Source organism: Mugil cephalus, chromosome 14 (assembly GCF_022458985.1).
Source record: "Mugil cephalus isolate CIBA_MC_2020 chromosome 14, CIBA_Mcephalus_1.1, whole genome shotgun sequence".
Taxonomy (NCBI): Eukaryota; Metazoa; Chordata; class Actinopteri; order Mugiliformes; family Mugilidae; genus Mugil; species Mugil cephalus.
The window spans coordinates 22,615,463-22,640,436 of NC_061783.1; the positions used below are offsets into that span (position 1 = coordinate 22,615,463).

The 24,974-nt window shown below is 42.0% G+C and overlaps 1 protein-coding gene across 2 annotated transcripts in view; it reads left to right on the forward strand.

The window, feature by feature from the left end:
- cacng7a (calcium channel, voltage-dependent, gamma subunit 7a) overlaps positions 1–24,974 on the forward strand; it is a 75,149-nt gene that overhangs the window by 46,801 nt on the left and 3,374 nt on the right. For both annotated transcript variants that reach the window (XM_047605840.1, XM_047605839.1), the window contains exons 2-5: positions 5,759–5,954; positions 8,348–8,434; positions 11,863–12,003; positions 22,715–22,860. In XM_047605840.1, coding sequence (XP_047461796.1) covers positions 5,759–5,954; positions 8,348–8,434; positions 11,863–12,003; positions 22,715–22,860 — 570 coding nt within the window. The remainder of the gene's footprint in view (positions 1–5,758; positions 5,955–8,347; positions 8,435–11,862; positions 12,004–22,714; positions 22,861–24,974) is intronic.

Consider the following 24,974-nt stretch of genomic DNA (forward strand, 5'->3'; position numbering starts at 1 on the left):
TGCTGGGGGACCGAGTCTGAATCCCAGCGCTCTATAAATACATGCATCTCAAGGCCGCAGGAAGACTTCGTGCATCCTCACAGTGCTCACATCTGCTGGTCAGTGTCGTAAGCCAGGGTCACATTTGCTTCGTCCACTTTTACGCTTTAACCACTGGTCTAATTCCATCTCATCTGTGGATCAGTGCACATCTTAACCGCCTGTCTCTGCTGATCTGGAGACGCTGGTGATCACGTATGCTGCTTCATTGCAAAATATTCAAAATGTTCTCAGGGCTCTAGTTTTAAATGAGCTGGAGGCACAAACATCTGGCTGTAGACACTTTGATTCATTCATATTGCCCCTGTGTTGCAATCAGAATGTGAGCATTTCATTATGATGCATGTTTTAATCATAGACTGTATATAAATATGGAGGATGGGTCCAGGAGGAGAGCGGCGCCTCGTTCCAGTTCAGGCTGGGATCAGGAGCTGAACCGCTTATCCTCTTTTATCACTTGTATTTTAGTGTTTTATTTTGACCCAAGTCCCACACACTAACATGGAGGAGGGGGCGGGGCTTATAACTTATACTGTAGTCAGCCACCAGAGGGAGCTCCACATGCTTAAATATGGACTACGTATCCCCACTTCTTTGCATTAGCCAAACTGATGCTACTTTCCAGAGCCAGAGTCTGATCAGTACAGTCCAAAGGGGCGGAGCCACGATAGTGATGCCCCACCCACATTTCCTCCAGACTCACTCACGTTTTGCTTTAATTAATACGACACTCTGCTCTAACTCCACCAGTTACAAGGAAAGGATGGATTATATATTTTTTCAAACTCTCACATTCTTACTAGACCTTGCAAGAATTCGTGCTACTTGCTGTTGCTGCGTCTCTCCGCTAGGACGCTCCAGCAAAACAGATTTTTAATCTTAACCAAGTAACTTGGGTTAAATAAATGAATAAAAGCTTTAACTAAAAATATATTTATTTATACTAACATTTATGCACAGCCTAAAAATGATAGTTGTAGATACAGTCTGACTCTGACTCAGACCAGAAACGCACACATCTTCTTATAAGGTTTCAGATTTCATATTTTTGAGACTTTCTTCCTCATATCTCACATCATCAAATCATGGAACTACATTTCACCGTGTCGGGCGCATGTGTCGGGTCATGGCGATGCATTCTGAGCTTTGCTTTTTCAGATGCTTGGGGATCAGGGCTGAGGACAGTTGTAGGTGTTTCCTCTAAAATAACAGCAGTGACACTGAGTACTGAGGAATTAGAAATGTACATGTCGTCCTCTGTGTTTGCTCTGTTTGTTTTACATTCACATGAGAAGTTTTCCGTCACCACCACATACCTCCGTGGCTGCCGTCGTCTGCGCGGGGGGGGGTTTCTGATGACGGATGTTTTACTGTATCAAATATTTGTGAGGTGTGACTCATGCGTGAGGCAGCGAATCCTCTCTGACTCGGCTGAACGTGCTCGGCGGCGTCTCACTTGAGCGATGAGGTCACGCTTCGCTCTCTTCCCGCCCGACAGCGGCTTTTCTCTCCGCTTCTTATCCGTTCGCTTCTGATCTTGTCTGCTGGCTTCATTTTGTTCCCGGGCCGGTTTCTTCTCTCTCGTAAACAACATTTTAAGGATCGGCGAACCTCCTCCTCCGACGCTGCTCTGGATGTATGTGTTGGTAGCGTGACATCCAGTCCTGACCTCTAACCTCTGACCCTTCTGTTCAGATAATGTATGTGTTGAAATGTAAATTGTAGTTGGATTGTTTGCTTCAATTTAACCTGAAGCTGTCGGAGTTAATTCAAATACTTCATTTGACCTTCTGTCTTGTGTTTATCTTTTTCTATTGAAGTGAGTCTGGGTCAATTTAAATCTGATTTATTTTCTCCTTCTTTTTTAACGCTTGCTTCACTCTAATTGGGTTCACGTTCATCTTGTCAACCAATCAGGTTTTGTTTGTCTTGCATAACTTTTTATTTTTGCCCCTTGATTTTTTTTCTTGCATCTCTAAATTTGTCTGTTTTTGCTATTTCCTCCTTTTTGCCGTCTCTTCTTCTCTCTACGCTGTTTGCTCCGTTGTCTTGAATTGTTTGACCTTTAACCTTATAAATGTTTGAGTCCTCTTGCAGCTGAAGACACTGAGGTGTGTTCTGCCCAGAGGTTACAGCACTGGGGACAGTGTAGCCAGATACAACCCATCGTTTACGGCCTAAAAGCAGCTTAAAATCTACAAATCTGCCCAAACATATAAGATCGGTGCTTTGTTCAGTCCTTTAAACGGCCTGATTGGACACAGCTGTGTGTGAGAAGCAATGCAGCTGAAGCACAGGAATCATGCAACACCACAACTACTCACATGCAGCTGATAGGAAGACGTCTGAAGCTCAAACAACTGCACCAAACACCGCTCATCATGTGAAGGTATATTATAGTGATAATTCAATAGGTGGCAATCGAACACAAGTGTAGCAGAATAAGTTTGATCTGTGGAACAGGCCGATGTCTCTGCATCAGTCTGAGGGACTGATCGTCTCAGGAAGAAGCAAATGCACTAAAAAGATGTTTTTGCACCAAATTTCTACCCTAAAAATAAAATCCAAACCCATCAAGCTTTGTTTAAACCCACCTGGTCCAACACTTTTGCAGTTTGTGGCTGTTGTATTACGCCCTGTTTGCACGGGACTAGTTTTATCTGGGACCCCTGGTAAATTCTAATAATCACAGATTGTCTAAGATCTTAGTCCCATGTGAATCATCTATGTCTGTGATTTATAAAGTAAAAATGACACATCACCTGCCATACTTCTCGTAAATTAGAAATGAATACATTTCATAGTTAAACGAGAAACCTAAGACTTTTTTCTGCCTATTGTCTCTTAAGAATTATGAAGGATGTGCTATAATAGAAAGTTTGGATGTTAGAGATTTAACTGTCTCTGAACTACTCACCCGTTTAGAGCAGGGATGAATCCATTAAATCAACTGTTAATGTGTTCATCTGTAAAGGTGGAGCTGATTTAAATACTGACAGGTCCTCGGTCATTTCTTCCCCGGGATCAGTAATATCAAAAGTATATTTTTATCATCATTATAATTTGTAAATGAATTAAAACCGTCTGTGACATTTGGTGGAATGAGGTGGGGAGTAGCAGAGCCTGAACAACGGAACGGAAACTGAGTAAAACACGGAGTTTGTGTTTCATGTGGCGCATTCTCACGGGATAAAGGGATGTAGACGAGTAATATCTGAAGCCCAGGACGTCCTCAGGTAAAACTAACCCCGTGGGAGAAGGTTTTAGTCATTAACTCATGGATAGATCCTTTAAAATCTGCACAGAGAAGGTGAAACAATAAAGAATCTTTTTTTTTGTGTTTTATTTAAAGTCTCCAGAGAGACCTTAGAGTCAGATAAAACATCCCTAGAACCTCTAAAAACATAAAATCCGTTTTGAAAGTGGCCCCAGCTTTTCTGCTCTCAGCTAAAAACACATAAGACGCCATCTGTGAGCTGCTTCCACGTATAAATAACCTAAACCACTGCAGGAGGCGAACAATGACAGAACAAATATCACAGTTCAGCTCAGACGTAAACAGGGATTATCTGGGTGTTAACTGAGCCTGGAATCTCAGCGGGATCTAATGTCCCGTTCACTGACACCGCTGCATGTCATCTGTTTTTCATAAACGCACATGAAGCCCGCGGCGCGTATTATCGAACGGCATTAACGTGATTGGACTTCAGCTTTAATCAGCAGCGTGCGCTCTGCTGCAGGCGCCCTGTCACTTACTATCATCTGACGCAGGTTATTTCTGTGGACTGAGTGACGTCCATGTGAAAGGAGTTCACTCGGAGACAGATGTCGGACGATGAAGTAGAAAAGCGAGGAGGTTTTTGTGCCTGTGTTTAGTTGTGAGAGGGAGACGAGAGGCTCCTCCCGGTGAATGTGACCTCCATTTTGACTGGATGGATGAGATGAGTCCGTGTGTCAATCTGTCTCTGTCTGAGGAGAAGATGTTTCTTTCTGCACGTCAACAGTTGCGGATGCAGAGGCAGCGTTTCTGCCCCCTAGTGAGGCTCAGGCTGCACTGCACGTCACCGGGAGGCCTGACATGATCTCAGCTCTACGTCCAACACCGTCACCGTGCATCCAACTCAAACCTCACTGCAGATTAAAAACATAATGTTACACCACATTCACCACAGCAAACCAAATACTACTGGAGCACAGTATCACAGAGTAACAATATATCTAATAATAGTATATTAACTCCTTATTCCTCAATAATAATAGAATGTAGAAATATAAAATCCATGTTTTTACAGTTTTATACTGAAAACAGATCTTTTACTTTGAAACTACAAATGTTCCATTTCCAATTAATCCTAACTGACCCCTTTAGGAGAAAAAATTATGAATTTCTATTTTTGCAAAATCTAAAAATGTATTTGTTGCTATAAAGTAACTATACGTGAATATGAAAGTGAAACATGTACCAATACTGGGCCACTCTGAATTTACCCTGATATGTTTACAACCAATATATATTTTCCTGGAAGATAATATTTAGTTTTTTCATTTTACAAGTGACACTGTGATAACGTGTATTTCAAGATTCAAGATTCAAGATCACAAGTCTCAAGATAACAGAGAACATGAGTGTGACCAGACATGAAATACAAGTCAAGGAGAAAAAAAGTAGAATAAGATAAAAGTACAAATAAAACAATCTTAAAAATGGTGTAAGAATGAGGTAGTTTAGTTACAAATGTATATATAGTATAGTAATATATTGACATATTATGAACTACAATTAAAACTTTCCTCATTCACATGAGTCTGTAAAATGTAAAAGTAAAGTTTTGTTTTTCTCATGTCGTGTTTTCAATAAAAACATGTTTATAGATTAAAATAAAGGTGGATTTTCCACGTCATCATCATTTTTTAATTAATGAAACCCATTTTCTCATCGGTATCGCGTCTAATTAACGTCTCGTGCTGTGGACGGTTAATTATCAGAGAATCTGACGGGTTCGTTGATTAATGTTTTAAACAAGCCGGACTCAGTGTCGGCGCAACATAAACTCCTCTGCCATCTGTTCGCTTCCAGTTTGGACTTGTTTTCTGATTTCGTCTGATTTTTATTCATGGGGGAAAACTCCCAGCTGTTTGCATTAAACACCTCCTCCTCCTGCTCCTCGTTCTGATGTCTCCGCCGTGATGAGAAGAAACTCATCATTTTGCTCCGTCCCGAGGGTGGACGCCGTGTCTTTGTTGTTTCCGTCCCTCGCTGGTGACAGTGTGCGGTCCCTCATGTGTCAGAGCCTCGTTCTTAGTTTGATTTACTTCATGAAAAAGTTAATTTGAAGTTTTCCACATATCGTTTTTTTTGTTTTTTTCCTCTGGGAACGTCGTCTTTGTTCTGTTAATTTGAAGAATCACGCTGTGGTTTAGATACTTTCAACATTTAAACAGTTCCTCCAAAGTTCTCCACCCCTCTCTCTCTCTCTCTCCCTCTCTCTCATTCATTCATATTTAACAGCTCGAGTCAATGAAAGTCAAGATGGATTAAAATCAGCCGTCGCCCTCATGTCCTGCTCTGCTTGTGCATATTTTAAAATGTAAAAATCAATAAATCAAATCCGTTTCTCGCCGTCCTCTCGTCACCTTTTCTTGTTCTTCTATAAAATAAAATGCCTCGTGATGCTTCTGATCCGCTGATCCCTGCCGTCTTCTCCTCTTTGCTCCTCAGATGAGTTCGTTCAGCACCAGGGCTCTCACGCTGCTCTCCTCCGTTTTCGGGGCCTGTGGTTTGTTGCTGGTGGGCGTCGCCGTGTCGACCGACTACTGGCTGCTGATGGAGGAAGGAATCATCCTGCAGCAGAACCAGACCACCGAGGTCAAGATGGCGCTGCACTCCGGCCTGTGGAGAGTCTGCTTCGTGGCAGGTTGGTTTGATGTCATTCATTTAGTTTCTGGAAATCCCTCCTCATTTGATATTGCTCAGAACAAAGCTAAGGAACCCACAGCGCAGCGCGACGCCGCGGCGTCTTCACACCAGATTTGTTTGTCGGAGTGTGACAGTCGCCCCCTCCACCCTCTGAGAATCCTGCTGGTCCATTTTCACGCCGTTTATTTCGCTCTGTGGTTCACCATCACGAGTTCTTTTGTCAAAGTGTGGCTGCTTACTTACCGCAACTGTCAGGATGAAAGCCGGCTGGAAAATTGAGAAAGAAATGATCAGATGGAGGCAGGTGTGCGTGACGATGTGGAGATAGAAGCTGTGAAACAATCATCCTCTAAAACACTATTTTAAATAGGTGTATTTTAGTGTTTTAGTTTGGCCCATTCACAAACATAGAGGAGGGGGCGGGGCTTATAACCTATACTCCAACCAACCACCAGGGGGAGCTACTCATATAAATATGGACGATGTGTCTCCACTTCCTGTCACTGGCCAAACTGATGATATTTTCCCAGGGATACGGGCGGCGCCATCTTCCAAGTTTGGACCCAGTACGGTCTGAGGGCGGAGCCATGATATCAATGCCCCGCCCACAGCCTGCTCCGTTTTTTTGTTTTTATTATGACTACGTTCTGCTCTACCTCCAACAGTTACAAGTAAATGTTGGAAAAATGTTATTATAATTATGTTCCTATAGCGTCATATAACGAACTTAAACGAAACGTGACGTGTATTTCAGTGTTTTTTTTTTTTTTTGGTCCAAGTCCCGCCCACTAAAATGAAGGGGGTGGAGCTTATATGAACTATGCTGCAGCCAGACACCAGGGGAAGCTCCGCTTGCTTTGGCTTCCCTTTGGAGCAGCTGTCATGGCGTCCACTTTATATCTAATCTATCATCTCAAACGTTCATAAACGTGCTCGCTAGCTGGACGCGGCTGCAGCCTCTTCAATAAGTGCAAACCCACGGGAAGAACTTTAGCCTTTAGTTTTTGCAGAAAGGCGACAGAGATGTTTTAATGCGGTGGCAGGGGTTCAAGTCCAGCCAGTGACATTTCTCCAATTTCGCTAATTCGTCCAATAAAGACACACAAAAAAAATGTAAAAAACAATATGTTTGCACAATCTAGTTCATTAACTTTAATTTCAGCATAAATAAGAGTTGTGGAATTTGTTAACATAATAATTATTCCTGTTATTAGGCAGCTAATGATCTGATGCTTGAATATAATAGAGGCAAAATGTTCCTTTTTTAATTCACAGTCACACACCAGCAAACAAACAGCAGCAGCAGCACTGTGTGTGTGTGTGTGTGTGTGTAAAATAATAATATGTCCTTACTGCTGTCGCTGTGTGTGTGTGTGTGTGTGTGTGTGTGTGTGTGTGTGTGTGTGTGTGTGTGTGTGTGTGTGTGCCGGGTCATGATGCCGATGCTCTGGGGAGGCGGCCATGTTTTGTTTCCCTGTTGTCTGGTGCCTGGTACAAAAGGTCAGAGGAGGGAAAACGCTGGTGGCATTTGAAACAACCGAGTGTGTGCGGCCGATCTTTACATGTGTGCATCATTGTGTTGATATATTCTGAAGTGTATATTTATATTTCTACATATATGTGTGTGTGTTTCCTCTCTCTGTGTCTCTGCGCCTACGTTTTGAGGTTAATCGTTGCGTCTGCATTCAGATCCTCTCTCCTCTTCCTCCCCTTTCTCCCCCTCTCTCTGGGCTCAGAGCTTGTTTTTGAACCCCTCGACCTCCATCTGTCTCTGCCTCTAATTCACTTTTTCTCTCACTTCCATCCTCCCGTCTCCCTCTTTCTGTTTTATTCTCGCCATCTGCCATTTCTCTTCCACCTCTTTCCTTATTTGTTCCTTCTGGAGCTTTTTGTTTGTCTCCACTAGTGATGTTCGATACCACCAGTTTCCTTTCCGATAGTAAAATTCCATAATTTATATCAAACTCTGACGTATGTTGAGGTAGTGACCTCATTTACTATAAAGTCGAGATAATACAGCAACAGAAAAACCAAACAGAGACACAATCATACAAAATATGTGACAATGACAAAAACATTAAAATAAGAAATAAGTAGAATAATGAGACCAATAGTTTCCACCGTGTTCCTACATTACAAGTATCAAATGTATCGATATTTTTGATTTCAGAATCGACTGCAGAGCATAAAGATCTGGTATCAGAAGTATCGATATTTCAGTATCGTCCGTCGTCCTCTGGTGTTGGTTTTATTTCCTAAATGCCCACACTTCTGTGTTGTTTCTGACCCCAGTTAGTGCAAATATTCAACAGCTTCACTCATCTCCTTTCTTTTTTCTTTCTTTCTCGCTGTGTGTTCATTTTTTTTTATTATTTCTGTTTCCTCCCCCAGGACCTGAGAAGGGCAGATGTGTCGCTTCAGAGTATTTCACGGAGCCAGAGATAGAGATCACGACAGAAAATACGGCCAACATCCTCAGTGAGTCACGTCCATACTTGTTAGTCGTTACGTGTTTACTGGGATAATATGATTCAATTATGGCAATTTAGTTCATTTAAGTATAAAATAATTTATTTTCCTCTCGCAGATCAGCTTCATATACATTAATTATTCCTCAGTCTTCACAAAAATCACCTCTTTGCTCTTGTTATGAAAATGATTGAGCCAGACTCAATTCTCTTTTAAGAATTTAATAAATTTCTTATCTTCCTATCCACTTACATAGAGGAGGGGGCGGGGCTTATGACCTGTACTGTAGCCAGCCACCAGGGGGAGCTCCACATGCTTTTGTAGGAGCTGTCATGGCGTTCGCTTTTTGTACGATCTCAAATGAAAAACATTTCATGAACGTGCACGTTGGCTGGACTAAACATAGTGGAAGGATGCGACTTTAAGTGACTGAATCATTCTGGAGAAATCTGCGTTTATTCGTCTTTAAAGTTAAAGTTATTTTTCTGGCGGTATGTGGCTTCAAACACGTTGCTTCTCCAGCAGATTTTTGATGTAAACTAATGCAAATCTCTTCTGTCCTTCACCACCTAAAGTCCAGCGGCTTGAGTGGAGTGGAATCAGTTCCCAGCGGAGAGACTTATTATTTATTTAACCTTCCGAACGCAGCCTCCCTCTTTAAAACATGGAGACAAAACTTGCTGATATCCAAGTCTTTCAGAGTCTTTCAGAGTCCATTTAAAACTTTTCCCCTTCCAGTGGAAAATGTTCTGGCAAGAGAGCAGCTGCAGTACAAACCTCGGCTGAGACCGTGCAGTCAAGCTCCAGGGCGTAAAAGTGAAACCTAAAGGTTTAAAAAGCAGCTCCTCGAACGTCTACTTGAGGCCGGCTCCACGCATCAGTCAACCGGAAGAAATATGTTTACAGGCTGGTGCAGAGCTGTGCAGAGAACTCAGATTTTATCAAGGTTTAGAGATATTTAAAATGAAGAGCCTGACTATCTGCCCCTGCTCCTCACGCTCCACCTCTTCGCCCTTTTTTTTGTACTGGCCTCAGTTTAATTGGAGTTAATTGGAGTCAGGCTCGGCCAAGATGACGACAGCTGGAGACGTTTCACTATTTAAGGCGACATCACGGAGGTTTCAAACATCTTTCTGAGCAGTCAGTCACTGAAATGCACTGACATTAGACAAACTAATCGACATATTTTCCCATTTTCTAATTAATCTACTTAAACTCACAAAAGCTTTGGTTCCTCACCTGCAAATTTTTCAGAACCCAATCGTTTACACAGAATCCATAAAAAACTTTTTGTGGCACAGTGTTGTTTTGAAGCAGGGCCGTCACTAGGTTTTAGGGACAGGGGAGATTTAGCCTCTGGGTTTTTTGGATATTTTTTTTAAACGTATTTGACAAACTAACATTATAGAGACAACAACTACCTCATTGATACAGAACATTACAACACAAATACAAATGCTATGAACCCAAACACACCACTAAACTCTTTCCAGCAACAGACTTTGAAAAAGGAAAATAAATTAATGAATATATATTATAAAGACTCATTAACTTATACAATCTTCTAAAACACTGTTGAAACAACATAATCTCAGGTTCCAAGACTGATCATAATTTATTATTCTAATCAAGTTTTTAACCTCTTAAGACCTGAGCTTTTGTTTGGTTTGCATTTTAAATTTCTCCATTTCTCTTACCTAGACATATAAAAACTAAGCATCGTCTTTGAACGGGAAGTAGTTTTTGGAAAGAAATGATGTCCTCATATGTGGACGCTGGGATTATTTCACTCAGTATCATAATAAAGTTACTGATATGTGACAAAATATAAAACTGTTCATTTTCACGTCTGAAAGTCCCAACGTCCTCAATCGAGTACGTGCTAATTAGCGAAGTTATAGGTTGTTTCTAGGATGAAAGTTTAAATGAAGCAGAATGAGCTGCCTCAAACCTAAAACTTAACGTCCCCACATGAGGACGCAGGGTCTCAGGAGGTAAATAAAGAACTGAATCTATTTGTTCTGAAGAAAAAAAACAACTTGAATATTTTTGAAATGAGCAGAAATCAGTGTTTATGTGTTTAGGGGAAAACAAATCGTGTTGAATGAGTTGAATTTGTTTACGATGAATCAGCTCATAGAATCCGTCTGTTTGGAGTCTCGTCTGTTGTGAAAGGTTCTGGCGTCGTTAGGTCAGTTTTAAGGGCGACTGAATCCTCCCTAAAGTATTATTAAGAATTAACGCTACACCAGACTCGTAGTGTCTTAAAAAAAGTTGCAGAACATGAGTTTAATACTGTGTGTTTTGTTTCGCCTGCACCAACATGTATTTGTAATTCAAGATATCATCTTACAACCTCTGCGCCGCGAACCCCAGAGCCCCCATGAAACATTTATATTTAAGCACTGAAAACATATTTTTTCTGTGTTTCAGTCGATCTGTGAATGAATTCTGAGCTGGAGGAAGATCCCCACGGAGCTGTTTTTGTCTCTGAGCTCTTTTAATCATTTAAGGTGTTGACTCTGTGAACCGGCCTCAAAGTGTTTCCCCCCCTCCCTCCCTGACTCCGCGGTTTGTTCTGTCTCTTTGAAGTAAAGCGAACGCCGTTGTTGGAGACACCGGGAGGGGAGTGGGACACATGTGGTCCCGTTTTAACGCTAGATAAATGTCCTCAGGTGGGAACACAAGTCATAACTCTGCAGCGGCTCGGTGGGAGAGGCTCCTGAATAAATCATAGGCCTTACTCAGCTCAACTCTGCAAATAAGTGCACGCTGGAAATCACGCTGTACCTGAAAATGCCTGAAATACTGAATGTTCGATGCCACCGATTTCCTTTCGGATCCGACGCTGAGTAGAATTCAGGCTGGTAACAAAAATCAGAGCTGCACAAAGAATACAAGACATCAGAGTAACTTATTTATTTGTTTAATTTATAGCCAAGCTAACACAACAACAGAAAACCTTTACCTTGAATGACTGAAGTATCCAAAGTATCGATATTTTGATTTGAGAATCGATTTCAGAGCTGGTATCGGAAGTATCGATACTTCAGTATCGATCTGTTAACTCTTGTCTTAAACAAACAGTTGTGTTGTTAGATATTCTGATTTTCTTTATTTTTAAAGTCATTTTTCTTTTCTTTTGTAAAGTGAGGATTGGTCCAGTCTCTGAATCTTCTTTGACTTGCGAGCTACTTTTATAACAAGCTTTACACCCTTCTGTTTCTCAGGTTAATGTTTTGCATGATCCCCTGACTTAGGATGTTAAGATGATGGTTTTCATTCTGATACAACAGACTGTTGAATGATAATTCAGAGGGAATAAGTCAGTAACTTTTCAGACAATTTTTTCAGGTTATTTTTTATATGTTTATTTTATTTTTTCGTGTTTGCTGCATTGTAATTTTTGCCCGACCTTCTCTCGCTTCGTCCTCCAGAAATGGTTCGAACGGCCACTCCCTTCCCTATGGTCTCCCTCCTGTTCGTCTTCACCGCCTTCGTCATCAGCAACATCGGACACATCCGTCCACAGCGCACCATCCTCGCCTTCGTTTCCGGGATATTCTTCATACTGTCAGGTAAATAGAGTATTTTTTTAACCTTATTTTTGTATTATTGCAGCAAAAAAATAGACAGGGTCATTATAATAATCAGATAGTGTGAGGTTGAGCTTGGCTCAAAAAGAAACGAGTTACATCAGGGGAAAAAACTGCACTTCTTTTGCGTCCTAATGGTCAATTAAAACCAAAATCAAAAACTAATACGTTCACGTTGTCACATGACATCCAGGTTTTCCAACATTCTCCTCCTTTTTTGGTGGCGTATCTTACAGAAAACATAATTCTTCCCTTCTGTGAATTTCTGGAATAATTAGTTTTCATTCGATGATTGTTGGAGGTTCTTTACTCAGACATTTTTTTAGCTTTTATTTGCTACCAGCCAATAGTATCTGCAACTCACTTCATGCTCTAGACTTTGTTCTTGTGCAGAGAAACATGAACCAGTCACAGCACTGATTTTAAACGTCCGTGGAACGTCGACGTGCTGCAGAAGTTTCTCGTCACAGTTTTTCTCCTGATTTATTTATTTTTTTTGAGCTGCAGAGTCTTGTTGTCGCTGCAGTGCACCCTGGGAGATGAGCCTCAGTAGGCAGCTGTCAGAGGATCTGCAGATGGAGGGTCCACAGAGAGTTCTAGCGATATGAAATTCAACCTTCTCAGTGCGTCCAAACTAATTGGACGTACGCTGCAGTGTCACACGCTCTCCGAGGGGAATGCTTCTCCCCTTCGAGGTCAGTCCGGCCTCGCTGTGCTTTAAAGTGTTGGGCTTTGCAGGCGTGATGGTGAAGATTTAAAACTCATCACGGTGCAGAAGATAAAGGAGGCTTTAGAAAAAGGCTCCGTCAGAGATTAGAGGCCGAGGCTGAGGTCACTGTTTTAATATTAACACCTTCCACCTTTGATTGTGGCAGATATTTCCTTCTCGCTGCCCCGGACGACAGAAAATAAGCATGAAAGTTAAAGCAGAGACGTTTTAAAGACTCAGAAATACTTTATATTGAGCATTTCTGATTTGTCTCTGCTTCAACTTCCTAAATATAGAGTCATGTTCTCCAACATACATGGAGAGTGTGCTCCACCATTAAACATGTACTGGGTACATGAGTATATCATCAGTATAGATGATGAACCTATGAATCTCAGATTTTCTAAATCCAAAACATCTTAGAAAAAACGTATTTATTAAAACATCTACATTTAGTGACATCCACCTTATTTTTACTTATGAAGTTGTAGATGGACAATCATATCATAAAAAGGTTTTTTGGCTTTTAAACTATCACAAGATGTGTTTCCGTTACAGTTCTTCGCTAAATAAAAGCGAAATATTTCTGAAATTTTGATAAAAGTAGAACTGCTGTTTGTACGTGTTTCCATTTTTATAACTCTCTTAAATTCTCATCAACGGGTCACATGACCCCCTGCATCATCTCCGGTGACGAGGAAATGGCAAAAAAGTGTTTTCATTGCACTTTTGTGATAAACTTTTACATCGATACGTCTGAAAAACCACCTCATGAGAGCGTGAAGTGTTTTAGCTTTAGATATTTGAGAGTTTTCTTTTTTTTGGGATTCTCTTTTGCAGTATTTAGGTTTTGTGCATGTCTAGAGGGAATGGAAACGCAGCAACTGATGCGTCACAGCCAGAAGGTTCTTGGTTCTAACCCATGGACCGACTGGGGCTTTTCCTTCTGGGTGGAGTTTGCATGTTCTGGCTTCCTCCCAGTGTCACATGCTCGTTGGGTTCATTGATGGATCTAGATCTAGATCGGTCGTAGGTGTGAGTGTGAATAGTTTGTCTCTCGTTGTTAGTCCTGAGATAGACTGGAGACTGTCCAAGGTTTGTTCCTAAGCTTAATCCTCTCCCAACCCCCTAGACTCTAGAGGATGAATATGAACAGATAATAAATGAAGGAATGATTATATCACCACCAGCAGTTCTAGACCAAGATGACAGGTTGTGTTTGTTGTGGATGTGTCTTGTGATTCAGAAAACACAGCTTCAGCAGCCGTCGTAGTGAAGACTTTTACTGTTGCCGGGTAGAAATATATATTATATATAGTCTATTATATACAGTATAAACCCTGTGTGAAGAAACTCACCTGTCGGCTCAACTAAGACATTAAAGAGCAGCGGAGAGAAGGGAGAGCGGTGAGCTTGTTAAAAGTCGACATTCTCAAAGGTTAATGATAAAAGGCTGGTGTGGACCGGTGTGGACGGCTCCACGGCTCCTCCGTGCTTCCCCCAGCGGACCGCCTGTCAGACCGCACCTTGTTCTCGCTGCCGGCTCAACAGTAGCTGCGATTTAATTTCAAATAATTGCTCTGTCTTTGCTGAGGAAGCTGCAGGGCGGCGGTGATTTGACGTTCCGCTGCGGGCTTCCCTTGCAAAGTTTAGGCTTCGACCGAACGCTCTGGAAAGGGACTTTGTTGTAGTTTTGACATTTCAATCGGAAAAGTCGGTAACGAGGAGGCAGTTTTTTTATTTTTTTATTTTTTTCCCTCCAGGATGACGTCTTCCTGCTCTGAGCCATTATCTGGCTGCAGTGAGTGGACTGGGCATCAAGCTTCAGTGCTGTCAGATTCTATTCCAGACACGTAGCCGAGTGGAAAGTTACCAGATGAAATGTTTGATCACGCTCTTAGGGTAAAAAAAAAATCTGCTATAAAACAGATTCACCTTCAAATCTGTCAGATTGGACTTTGTGGCTAAAAAGGTGCAGACAACCCTCTCCACATATCCTGTGGCTTCAGCCTGTTTCTCCTTGTTCAGGAAAGATTTAACCCAAATTTTTCCTCTTCATTTTCACTGTATTAGTGCAACAAAGTCTATCTCTAAAAAAAAAAAAACGACCAGACTCTTGTGCCCTTGTTGTCCAAAAACTTGACTGATTAATATTGTTTTCTGATTTTTTCTGCATATATCTCTGAAACCATTCCAGCACTTAACAAAACTAAATCTATCTAAAAAATCTATAATTTTGAGGAATTTTAACCCTTTAAATGCCAGTTTGATGACTTGAAATTACTGTTGTTTTTGTGAAAAACCTGAAAAATGAGCTGTTGTCCGTGAAGCTAATGTTGGGAGGTTAGGGATTTTATTTTCAGATCAGTCTTGGGTTTGACCACGATTGTCTAAAATATTGACTTGATTGCATTATTAGTTTTTGTGTAGCATCAGATTTAAAATGTACTACCATCTTGTGACCAAAATGTCCCATTGACTCTTATATATTATTATATATATATATATATTATAACTCCATATTTTAATCTCTCAGCCATGACACAATAAAATCATTAATTCTCTAATATTGGGGTTTTATTTATGAGAAAAAGAGTCAAATTTTTAGTGCTTATCATTAAAATCAGCCCCATTATTACGTCCTATGCATGAAATGTTTATGTCATTCGTTTCTATGCTTGTGTTATTGAGCGTAGCGGCTAATATGAGGTGTGTGTGTGTGTGTGCGTTTCCAGTGTTCAAAAGCACCAAATAACCTGCACAGACCCCGACCTTCATATAAAATTAATGGTTTAACTAAAGCTGCGACTCCATCGGTGCCGCATGATTTTGTGAAGTGCTCAGTGAGGTTTTCAGAGCAGCCATTGACTGTATCCAGTGGTGCCACGGAAGTGTCAGACATGAGCTTTTCTCTATATATCACCAGCCTCCTGATAATTTGTAGCACTCTCGCCTCTCGTGTGTGAAAGCAGCACCATCGTAGCACTCGTTCAGAATGGACTGGAGTGTTGACTGTGAAGCGAAGCCTCGTACCGGACTCTCAGATACTCAGCAGCAGATCCCTGCAGCCAGATTCCAAAACCATGTAGCAAGCTTTTCAAAGGCCAATAATGCAGAATAACGCCCCTGGGTTTGCAGAGACATGTCCAACGTTCAGTTAGTAATTAGCTGTTCACGTAATTTCGTGTTGTGTCGGAACAACAACCAGACTCTTCTCGCCAGGAGGAACTCAGGAAGGAGAACTTCAGCGATGATATTGATATTTGGAGCAATATGTTTTGCAGACAAGCTGTAAGAGACTCCTGTGATCAAACTTCTGTGGCAATAAACAATCCAATAGCAAATGCTAAAACACTGCTAGCTAGCTAACTATAGCCTCCACACATTGTTTCTTAATCTGTGCAGAACTGATTGGTGTTGATTAAGATATCTGGAAGACAGAATGTTCCCTGAAGGCAGCAGTGTGACGTTGCTTCTGTGTTTTTTAGTGCAGGATTATTTGGTGCTGCTACTGCTGATAAAACACTCGGACTGACAGGACGTCCAGTTTAGGTACTTGGAGTTTAGCCCAGTTGTTCCCAGTGAAGCGGTTTAGAAATGCTAAATCAAGCTAAATCTGAGGAGTCCTGAGAAGATTAATGAGGAAGTAACGTGACCCAGGACGTTAAAGACCATGAGCTGAGGTCAAACCACCTCCACACGTGGTTCAGCTGGACTCTAGCGATGGACGGACATTAATGAAGTGTCCTTTGACCGTTTAGGTGCTTGTGAATATGCGAACCTCCGTCACCCAGCGTGCGAGGGAGACGTGAGGGTGGAGGAAGCTGGAGCTGCTGAACGATGAATCCTCCGTGTCCCTTGTCCGTTCACGTTTAACAAACACGGTCGTCTGTGCCACATCAGCGCGACACCAGAGCTGTGAAACCTTCCGCTGAGATTGCGTCTCATTTTTTTGGTGAAGAGTCAGAGTCGGTGCAGCTGGGAGGGTGACATCAGCTCCGGGTGACGCTGCAGGACGGCCCGGTGACGTTTGCACTCAGTTTCCTCCAGCGCAGGCTGAGACGTTCAGCTGATGTAGGTTTTTTTTTTTCTCTCTCTTTCCTCTGAGCAGCATTACATCACCTTTTTTTTTTTTTTTTTTGTTATTATTATTTTTGCATGAGGGAGCTTTACCTCACAGCTGCTAGCTTAGCATGGTGGACTGCTGACTGGACACATGATGTCATCCGAATGTCACCGAGCCAGGACGGAGGAAAAGCACATTCATGCATAGAAGTGCACACAAACTCAAAGACATGCAAAAAACCTATGCAAACGAGAGACAAACTGTAACGTAGTTTATCCATTGAATCAGAAAAGCAGCATATAAGTGCAGCTCGTTAGCCTCCTTATAAATGGTTTTTGGAAACATTTTCCTCGTGACTCATATTTCATGCTGTAGTAGTTTCTTTAAGTGCACACAAATATGAATATGAACGAGAAAAACTGAATAAATCTGTAAAAACATGCAAAAAAAGTACATTAGGAAAAGTATTTTAAAAACACTCAGATTATATGAGGATGCTTTTTAGGGGCGGGGCCTCTGAGGATCATCCCACAGATACTATATCAGTTTAGGATCTAGTGAATTTGGATTTTTTGAGATGTTCTTGGTTGTGTTTTATTTTTTGGCTGCGTCCTAGTGGGGGTGACTGCTGCCATAAAGGGGTTTGGGGGGTCTGGTCTGGTCTGGGTGGGTGTTTCATGTAAGTAACATCCACAGGAATGAGCACCAGGTCCGGACGTCACTCACTGGTCATAATGTTGTGCCTGATGGAGCATTTTTCTCCCGTCAGAAAGAATCAGGCCGTTTTATTCCCTTTGATTCTTGCTGTTTCCCGTAAACAGAGCGTGTTCTCTCCTAGAAAAGCGTCGCTGCGAACACTTTGTTTCAGAGCGGTTTTACGTGATTGCAGCAGAAACTGTTCGTCTCAGTCAGCATCTGCTCATTCTTGTCATGAGAACTGCCCGTCAGTCAGAGAACACCCCGGGGGTCCAACATGGTGGCTGTGGACCAGCTGTTTCCTCCCTTTCCTCTCCTCTCCTCCTCTCTCTTTTTCTCTCCCTCTGGTGCTTTTTACCCTCCTCCTCCTCCTCCTCCTCCTCCTCCTCCTCCTCCATGAACACGTGGAGCTGAGTCCTGGAGGCTGTTGCTGAGATTAAGTCACGACGCTGCCATCTGATGGACGACAGAGGCAAATACAGCCCTCAGTCCTGCTCTTCACCCCGTTTTAATGCACAAAATAAATGTAATAAACTAAAGAAATCTACCATTAGAATTTATTCTCAGTCTTTAGATTCCTAGAAAGCTGAATTCAGTCAGAATTATTAACTGCAGTCTCCAGTTGTCATGTGTAGATTAAACAAATAATTCAGTTTTTTATTGACGATATATTTGGCTGTAACAGCTCATAGATACAAATAATCTTTTTTTCTTTTAGACTTATCTTGAATGTTTTAAACTTTTCTCAGAGACAATGACATTAACATGATGATGATGCAATAAATACATTTTAATGTATAAAAGCTGATATGTTTAAATTTTAGAAAATATAACATACAGTTTGATCTCAGATGGTTCTTTGCACCAGTAATATACTATCACACTTTCATAATAAGGTGTGAATAACATCTCAACGTGTTTCTCTTTAACATTTAATGAATTATCTTTTTACAAAACGCTTTATGAACAACCTGCAGGAAAACAAGTACAGATTTGTCTGAAACTTCTTCTACTAAAACCATGTTACTTCTGCTCCAACCAGGAAACACGTCCAGTAAAAACTATCAAGTCTTTATGGAGGCAGTTACATTTTAGACAGAATGAAGAGGAAACCTCTTTATTTACATCACTGTAATGTCCTAAAAAAAGTTTGATAGATCATTTCCACCACTGAATGAATTCACCCAGAGAAAAAAAAACTTTAACGAGAAGTGAGTGTGTGACATAAGAGCAACACAATCCTGGAACAAGTTACTGTCACACGTCAGAAACTTTTAAAATCAAATCAAATCTCAAACACTGGTCAAAACAAACCAGACGTGCACTCACATAACGTGAATAATGTTCTGATGCTGATACTCTCTGGGTTCTGGGTCCATTAGTGTGTTTTTATATAATTGTCAGTCAAATGTTTTGTCATAATATTGTCTGTCTGTGTCTGGTTGTGATTGTCTGTTTTGTGACTGAAACTTAGCATTTGTTCTAAGTCCAACTCATTTACGCTGATGACAAACGAATCAGTGTTGATTAATGTTCATTGTCCCAGTTCAGTGAACTAATAATCACTGAATTATTTGCAGTTAAAGTCTTAAATTAGGACGTTTTGACACGTCTGCACCTGTAGAGGATGAGCTGGATGGAAAAAAGAAAGAAAGAAAGAAAGAAAGAAAGAAAGAAAGAAAGAAAACGTATAAGCAGTGAGGATGAGGAGCAGCTCACGTCTTTCTGCTTTGGTCTTTAATTTTTTAAAAACTCAATTAAAATCCTGGTGTCGCCTCACAGAGGTGGTTTCCATCTGCGTGGCCTTTTTCTGGGCTCATTTCTTCCACATGTGTGAATCTAAGTTTGTGCGTCGCCTGCTTCTCTCCCCGCTGGATAACGGCTAAATAATATATCAGATACATTTCATCATGTGTTGAAGACGGAGAGAAATGTGACAGGTTGTTGCTGTGAGCTCTCAGCGACCTCCGTCCGCCTGGACTCCTGCTGGGCTCGTAGCTCGTACATCGTTTATGTCGTGAACTAATGTCCCTCCCGCCTCCTTAAGGAACCCCCCCCCCCCCCCATCTAAAAAAAAAAAACAAAAACCAATCTGTCCGCCAGGTATTTCACTCAGGACCAGATGTCTCTCTGCTGCTCTGTTCACGGGGGCAAAGCGTCGCACAAATTGACTGATAAATGCGCGGTGTTGTTTACAGCGTCGCCGCCCTGCTGGAGCCTCTGATACGTAAAAAGACACTCAGTCAATCACAGCTGTGTCTCCGTGTCTCCGTGTCCTCGACGCGCTGCTCAATTATTTAGACACGAGGCCTAAATCTGGCTTAACACAATCTGAAAACTCCATGTAGGCTACTGCTATTATTATTTATCACTTTATGTATTAATGTTGAGATGAAGCGTGAGGCGTTTAGTGTGTGTGTGTGTGTGTGTGTGTGTGTGTGTGTGCGTGTGCGTGTGTGTGTGCGTGTGCGTGTGTGTGTGTGTGTGCGTGTTTGCAGGTCAGCTGCTGCGGCTCGTTTGTCGACAGGGGAGGAGCTGACATACTCTGCTAATGAGGCTCCGCTCTGTGTGTTGTTGTGTGTTGTTGTTGTGTGTGTTTGTGCGTCCTGTGCTCTGGTGTGCGCCTGCATCTCCGCGTGTCTTTGTGCGTTGCTGCTTCTCGGGCCGGACGCCGACGTGCGCGCGGGTGAACGTCCTTGTTTATCTCTTGAGTTCGCTCCGTCTATTTCCAGTCCAACCAGGACACGTTATCATTAGCGAGCGCACAAACGCAGACACACTAAAGGCCCGTTCAGGGATTAACACAACAAGGTAACGAGGGAGACGCAGCCTCAGCTCCTCCGCCTGCTTTACTGCTGGTGTTTGTCAGATAGAAAAGAAACCAAATGTCAGAACTGGTCTGACTGTTTCTACTGGACTGAACTTTCTTGTCTTATGTTTTTCTCTTCCACTCATTCACATTAACTCATGTCCCACTTAAAACAGCCTCCTCAGTGATTTGGACCAGGGCGGTAAAATGTAAAATTCTTTTTTGCTGCATAATCAAGTGTTCATAACATTTTCTACAGGTTGAGAGAAGAAGTACTGCAGTAGATTGACTTAATGAACTACTTCGTTGTCATAATGAGTGAATATTGTAGAATACAAGTAGTATTCTATACTAGTTTTACACTAGTAGTAAAAGAGGTTTGTGATTTGTGATTCTAATGAAGTGAGGAATCAGAATTCAAAGAGTAGGAGTCCAAATTCAAATTTCACAAACATCTTTTAGAAATCCAACACAGGCCCTTAAGGTTTTGTACTTAGCTTCTTTCTTTTTCTTTTTTTTATTGATCAATCCTGAGGGTGAAGTGTGTTTGTCCTTTATTAGAGTAAAATGCTGATAAATTATCTTCAAACTCCTTTAAACCAAATAAATAGTTTTATTTTTGATTTTCAGGACAAAAACATAAATGTTGAAGCTCTTCTTTACATGTGCAGCATTTCGCTGTTATCGTGCAGCCATTTCACCTGGCAACAAGAAATACTGTTTTCTGATTGGCTGATAGGTCACTGACTGTAGAAGCAGACTGACGTGGCCTCTTCCATTCATTTATTACTAATCTCTTCTATACAGTTTATGTTTCAACCTGTGCAGTGACTTTTATCACTTCTCAACGTGAGACATGTCGTATGGGCTGTGAAATTATTTAAATACGTGTGTCTCACAACTTTGAGCTTTGCATAAAAAGTAGACACGACTACTTCATCACGCAGCAACACTGACAAGAGTCCCATCTGAAACAGTGCTATATATTAAAATCATAATCTAATATCATAACAAAAATATACACCAGTATCACACACACCAGCCCCAGTTGCACCATAGCGAGAGTTTAAAATGGACGAAGGGTGATTGATACGTTTGAGGTTGAAGGATATCGAACAAACAAAGCTGAAACAAGAGCGACTGGACTTGTAGAGTTTCTTCAAGACGTCTCATGTTTGGTTCTAAAACACTGTTGGGGAGTCAGGGTTTAGAAAGGACCATCTGTGGTTGCAGCCCACCTGAAACCCACATGTCTAGAGTCTGTTGTCAACTTAATCCTCATACACTTAGTGGAGCTTTCATCCTCTTCTTCTTGAACTCAGCTGCCCAGTTCTTCACCACCTTCTTTCAGTGTTGCTCCCGTGTCCTTAACGACTAAGGGGCCATTATTGTAGAAGAAGCATTTGTGAATCTGTATTTCGATCCACAAATGTGTAAAATAAATACATTTGCAAATGCGTACGTTGATTTATATGTGTAGACAGATCTGTAAATATGTGATCTGTAATTATCAGACCTCTAGATTGTTATTACATGTGACATTTGCTACACTTATGCTGCAGCAGATCCACCAACGTGTGCAGCGATTTGCAAATGTGTATTGAGGCTTGTGTGCCTCCTTAGCTATACAGCTCCGTACCATCAGGGGGCGCTCACACTGACAGTATCAGCCACCGCTACCTGTCCTGACCGGACAGACTTTACGGCTGAGACGAAGGCTCCAGGGTGGAACTGTCGACCTCCTTGGTTGTTGATCCACATTTATCGGCTAATCGAGGTGAAACCTAACAAAGTTGATCCAAGCTTTGACCAGAGCACAGGTACATTCATCAGCCGTAACATTATGACCACCTTTCTAATAATGTGTAGGTCTCCAAAACAGCTGTGGTGATCAGAGAATGGGCGTGGACCTTCTGAGGGGGTCCCGTGTCCTTTGGGTCCCATGGGTCCAGGTCAACACCTTGTGATGTTCTTCTTTGAGTTGTTGAGTTGTTCCTAAAGTGTGTGTGTGTGTGTTTGTGTGTGTTTGTGTGTGTGTGTGTGTGCGTCCTGCTGCTCAAAGAGTCTAGGACGGGGTGGAGGCTACATGTCTAAGTAACATCCACATGAATGAATGAATGAATGAATGAATGAATGGCAGGTCCAGAAGCTTCCCAGTAGAACACTGAACTGTCACAGAATGGTTTAAATGTTATTTACCTCACCTGTCAGCGGTCATAATGTTGTGGCTGATCGTTGTGTAAACGCTTTAATAGCACGAGTTTAAACCGAGCTGCACGTCTGCAGAGAGAGAAGCCTGTGATGACTCACTATACAGCATGAGTCCTCTGCATTTGTCACGATATACGACTAAAATATCCAACGCGTGTTTGTGTGTGTTTGTGTGTGATTGTGTGTGTTTGTGCTCCTGCAGGCCTCAGTCTGGTTGTGGGTCTGGTTTTGTACATCTCCAGCATCAACGACGAGGTGATGAACCGACCCCGAGAGCCCGAGCAGTTCTTCCACTACCGCTACGGCTGGTCCTTCGCCTTCGCCGCCTCCTCCTTCCTGCTCAAAGAGGTGATGCACGTACACACACACACGTACACACACACACGCACACACACACACAGTTATACATGCACACACTGCAGATGTGTTCGGGTAAATGCACAGTCTGAGCAGCGCACGGTGACGCAGACATGACCTGATGCTTTGCAGTCACCAGGACGTGAAAACACAGATTGTTTTGCAGTCGGGGCTCGACAACGGCTGTTTAGCTAAACGCACACACACAAACACACACACACACACACAATGAGAGTCACTCAGATAAACGCACACATTTAGAAAGTGGCTGTGCAGGCGCCCGTCATCCTGCCTGCATCAATATTCATAGATGTTAATAGCCTGAATACTTGAGGGCAGCAGCTCCGTCGCAGCTCTGCTTCATATGCATCTGAATGCTCCGCCTCCTTCATCCCTTTCTTCCTCCTCCTCCTCCTCCTCCTCCTCCTCCTCTCTTCTATATGTCCTCTACTTTCATCGTGCCTCTCCTCTCTTTCATCTCCCGCTCTTTAATCCTCCTCTCGCCTTCTGTGTGTTCATTTTATCTCCTCGTCGTCTCTCTTTTGTTTTCCCATCTCCACGAGCTCCGCACTTTTACTTCAAATCTTCCCTTATCTTTCAGCCTCTAATCCTGTTTTCCCTCTTCCTCCTCCTCCTCCTCCTCCTCCTCTGTTTTCTTCTCCCATTCCTCCTCTCCTCTCCTTCTTATCTGATCCATTTTTTTTCCTCCTCATATCTTTCCGTCTCCCTCTGCGTTTTTTCTTATATTTTCACATCTCTTCCTGATCAGGACGTTGCCATCGCCTCAGTTTATTCATAGGTCACCTACCCATCCTCTTTCGTTTGTCTTCTCTTTTACTCTCTCATCATGTCACCACCGTTCATCCCTTCATCTAGTTACCTCTAGTGAAGGATACTGAAATATCGATACTTCCGATACCAGATCTTTATGGTCCAAAATCGATTCTCAAATCAAAATATCGATACTTTAGATACTTCAGTCATTGGAGGTAATGTAGGAACATATTAACATAAAGCATCGGTATCGGATCAGTATCGCCGATACCAGCTTGAATTTATTTTTATTTTTTTAATATCGGATCCGAAAGGAAATCGTTGGCATCGAACATCACGAGTTCCCCCCTCCTGTTAAATTCTTCCTTTTCATATCTCCTGCTCTCTTTCCCAACTTTATTCCTCCTAATCTCTCCCGTAGATGGAAAACACTTTTTATTTTTTCTCCTCCCCTCATTCACACGAACATCCAGTCTCGGGGCCGTTGTAGCGATGATGTTGTGTATGAATAGTGAATGAGCTGTGAACGCTCGGCGGAGGCCCGAGTGAAAACATGAATACATTATTAGATAATAGCTCCTTCCACAGAGGAACGCCGAAGACTTTTTGTTAACGCTCTGCAAAATTATCGTGGGCTCATTAACATTTTTTTGCCCTTCTGATGGCGGCGTGCTGCGGTTTAGGGAGGAGGAGGAGGAGGAGGAGGAGGAAGATGCTGATTTTGTTGTTTCCTGAATGGTTTTTGCATTTTGGATTTCGCTGAAAACTCTGCTCTGCGCTTTTGGAATCCCTGAGGCAGTGCAGATGTTGAGTTCATGGAAGGAAGCAGATGAGCCACAGATCTGTTTCACTCTGATGAGGCTTATTATTAATTTTATGTCATTTAATTGAATTGTTCCTCATTGTTATTAATCCCTGATGAGGGAATTCGTTCCTCGCCTCCTGTGCTGCACCGGGTGGAGCAGTTTGGGGGTTGGAGGTTTTCTCGAGCCATGGATCTGGTGGTGGGATGCAAGTTGTTGGACTTAACATTTAATTTGATTAGTTTTAGACATTTTGAGATTTTGTGGTTCATGGTAACCATATATGTATCGTGTTCTCAGTCATCCTGGTCATGGAATAGTCAAAAAGAAGACTGTTGGGGCTTAAATATGAACATCTGTAGGGGTTTCCGACATGAAAGGGGTCATTTAAAGACCAGATACTTGTAACTGGAAGGATCTGTTCTCTGTCCACCTCCCTTTTATACAGAGGGGGGGTTTTTCAATCTGATATTTGCTGCATTTCCATTTTCCCTGGAACTGGTAATGGAAACGCCTACATTTTGAAAA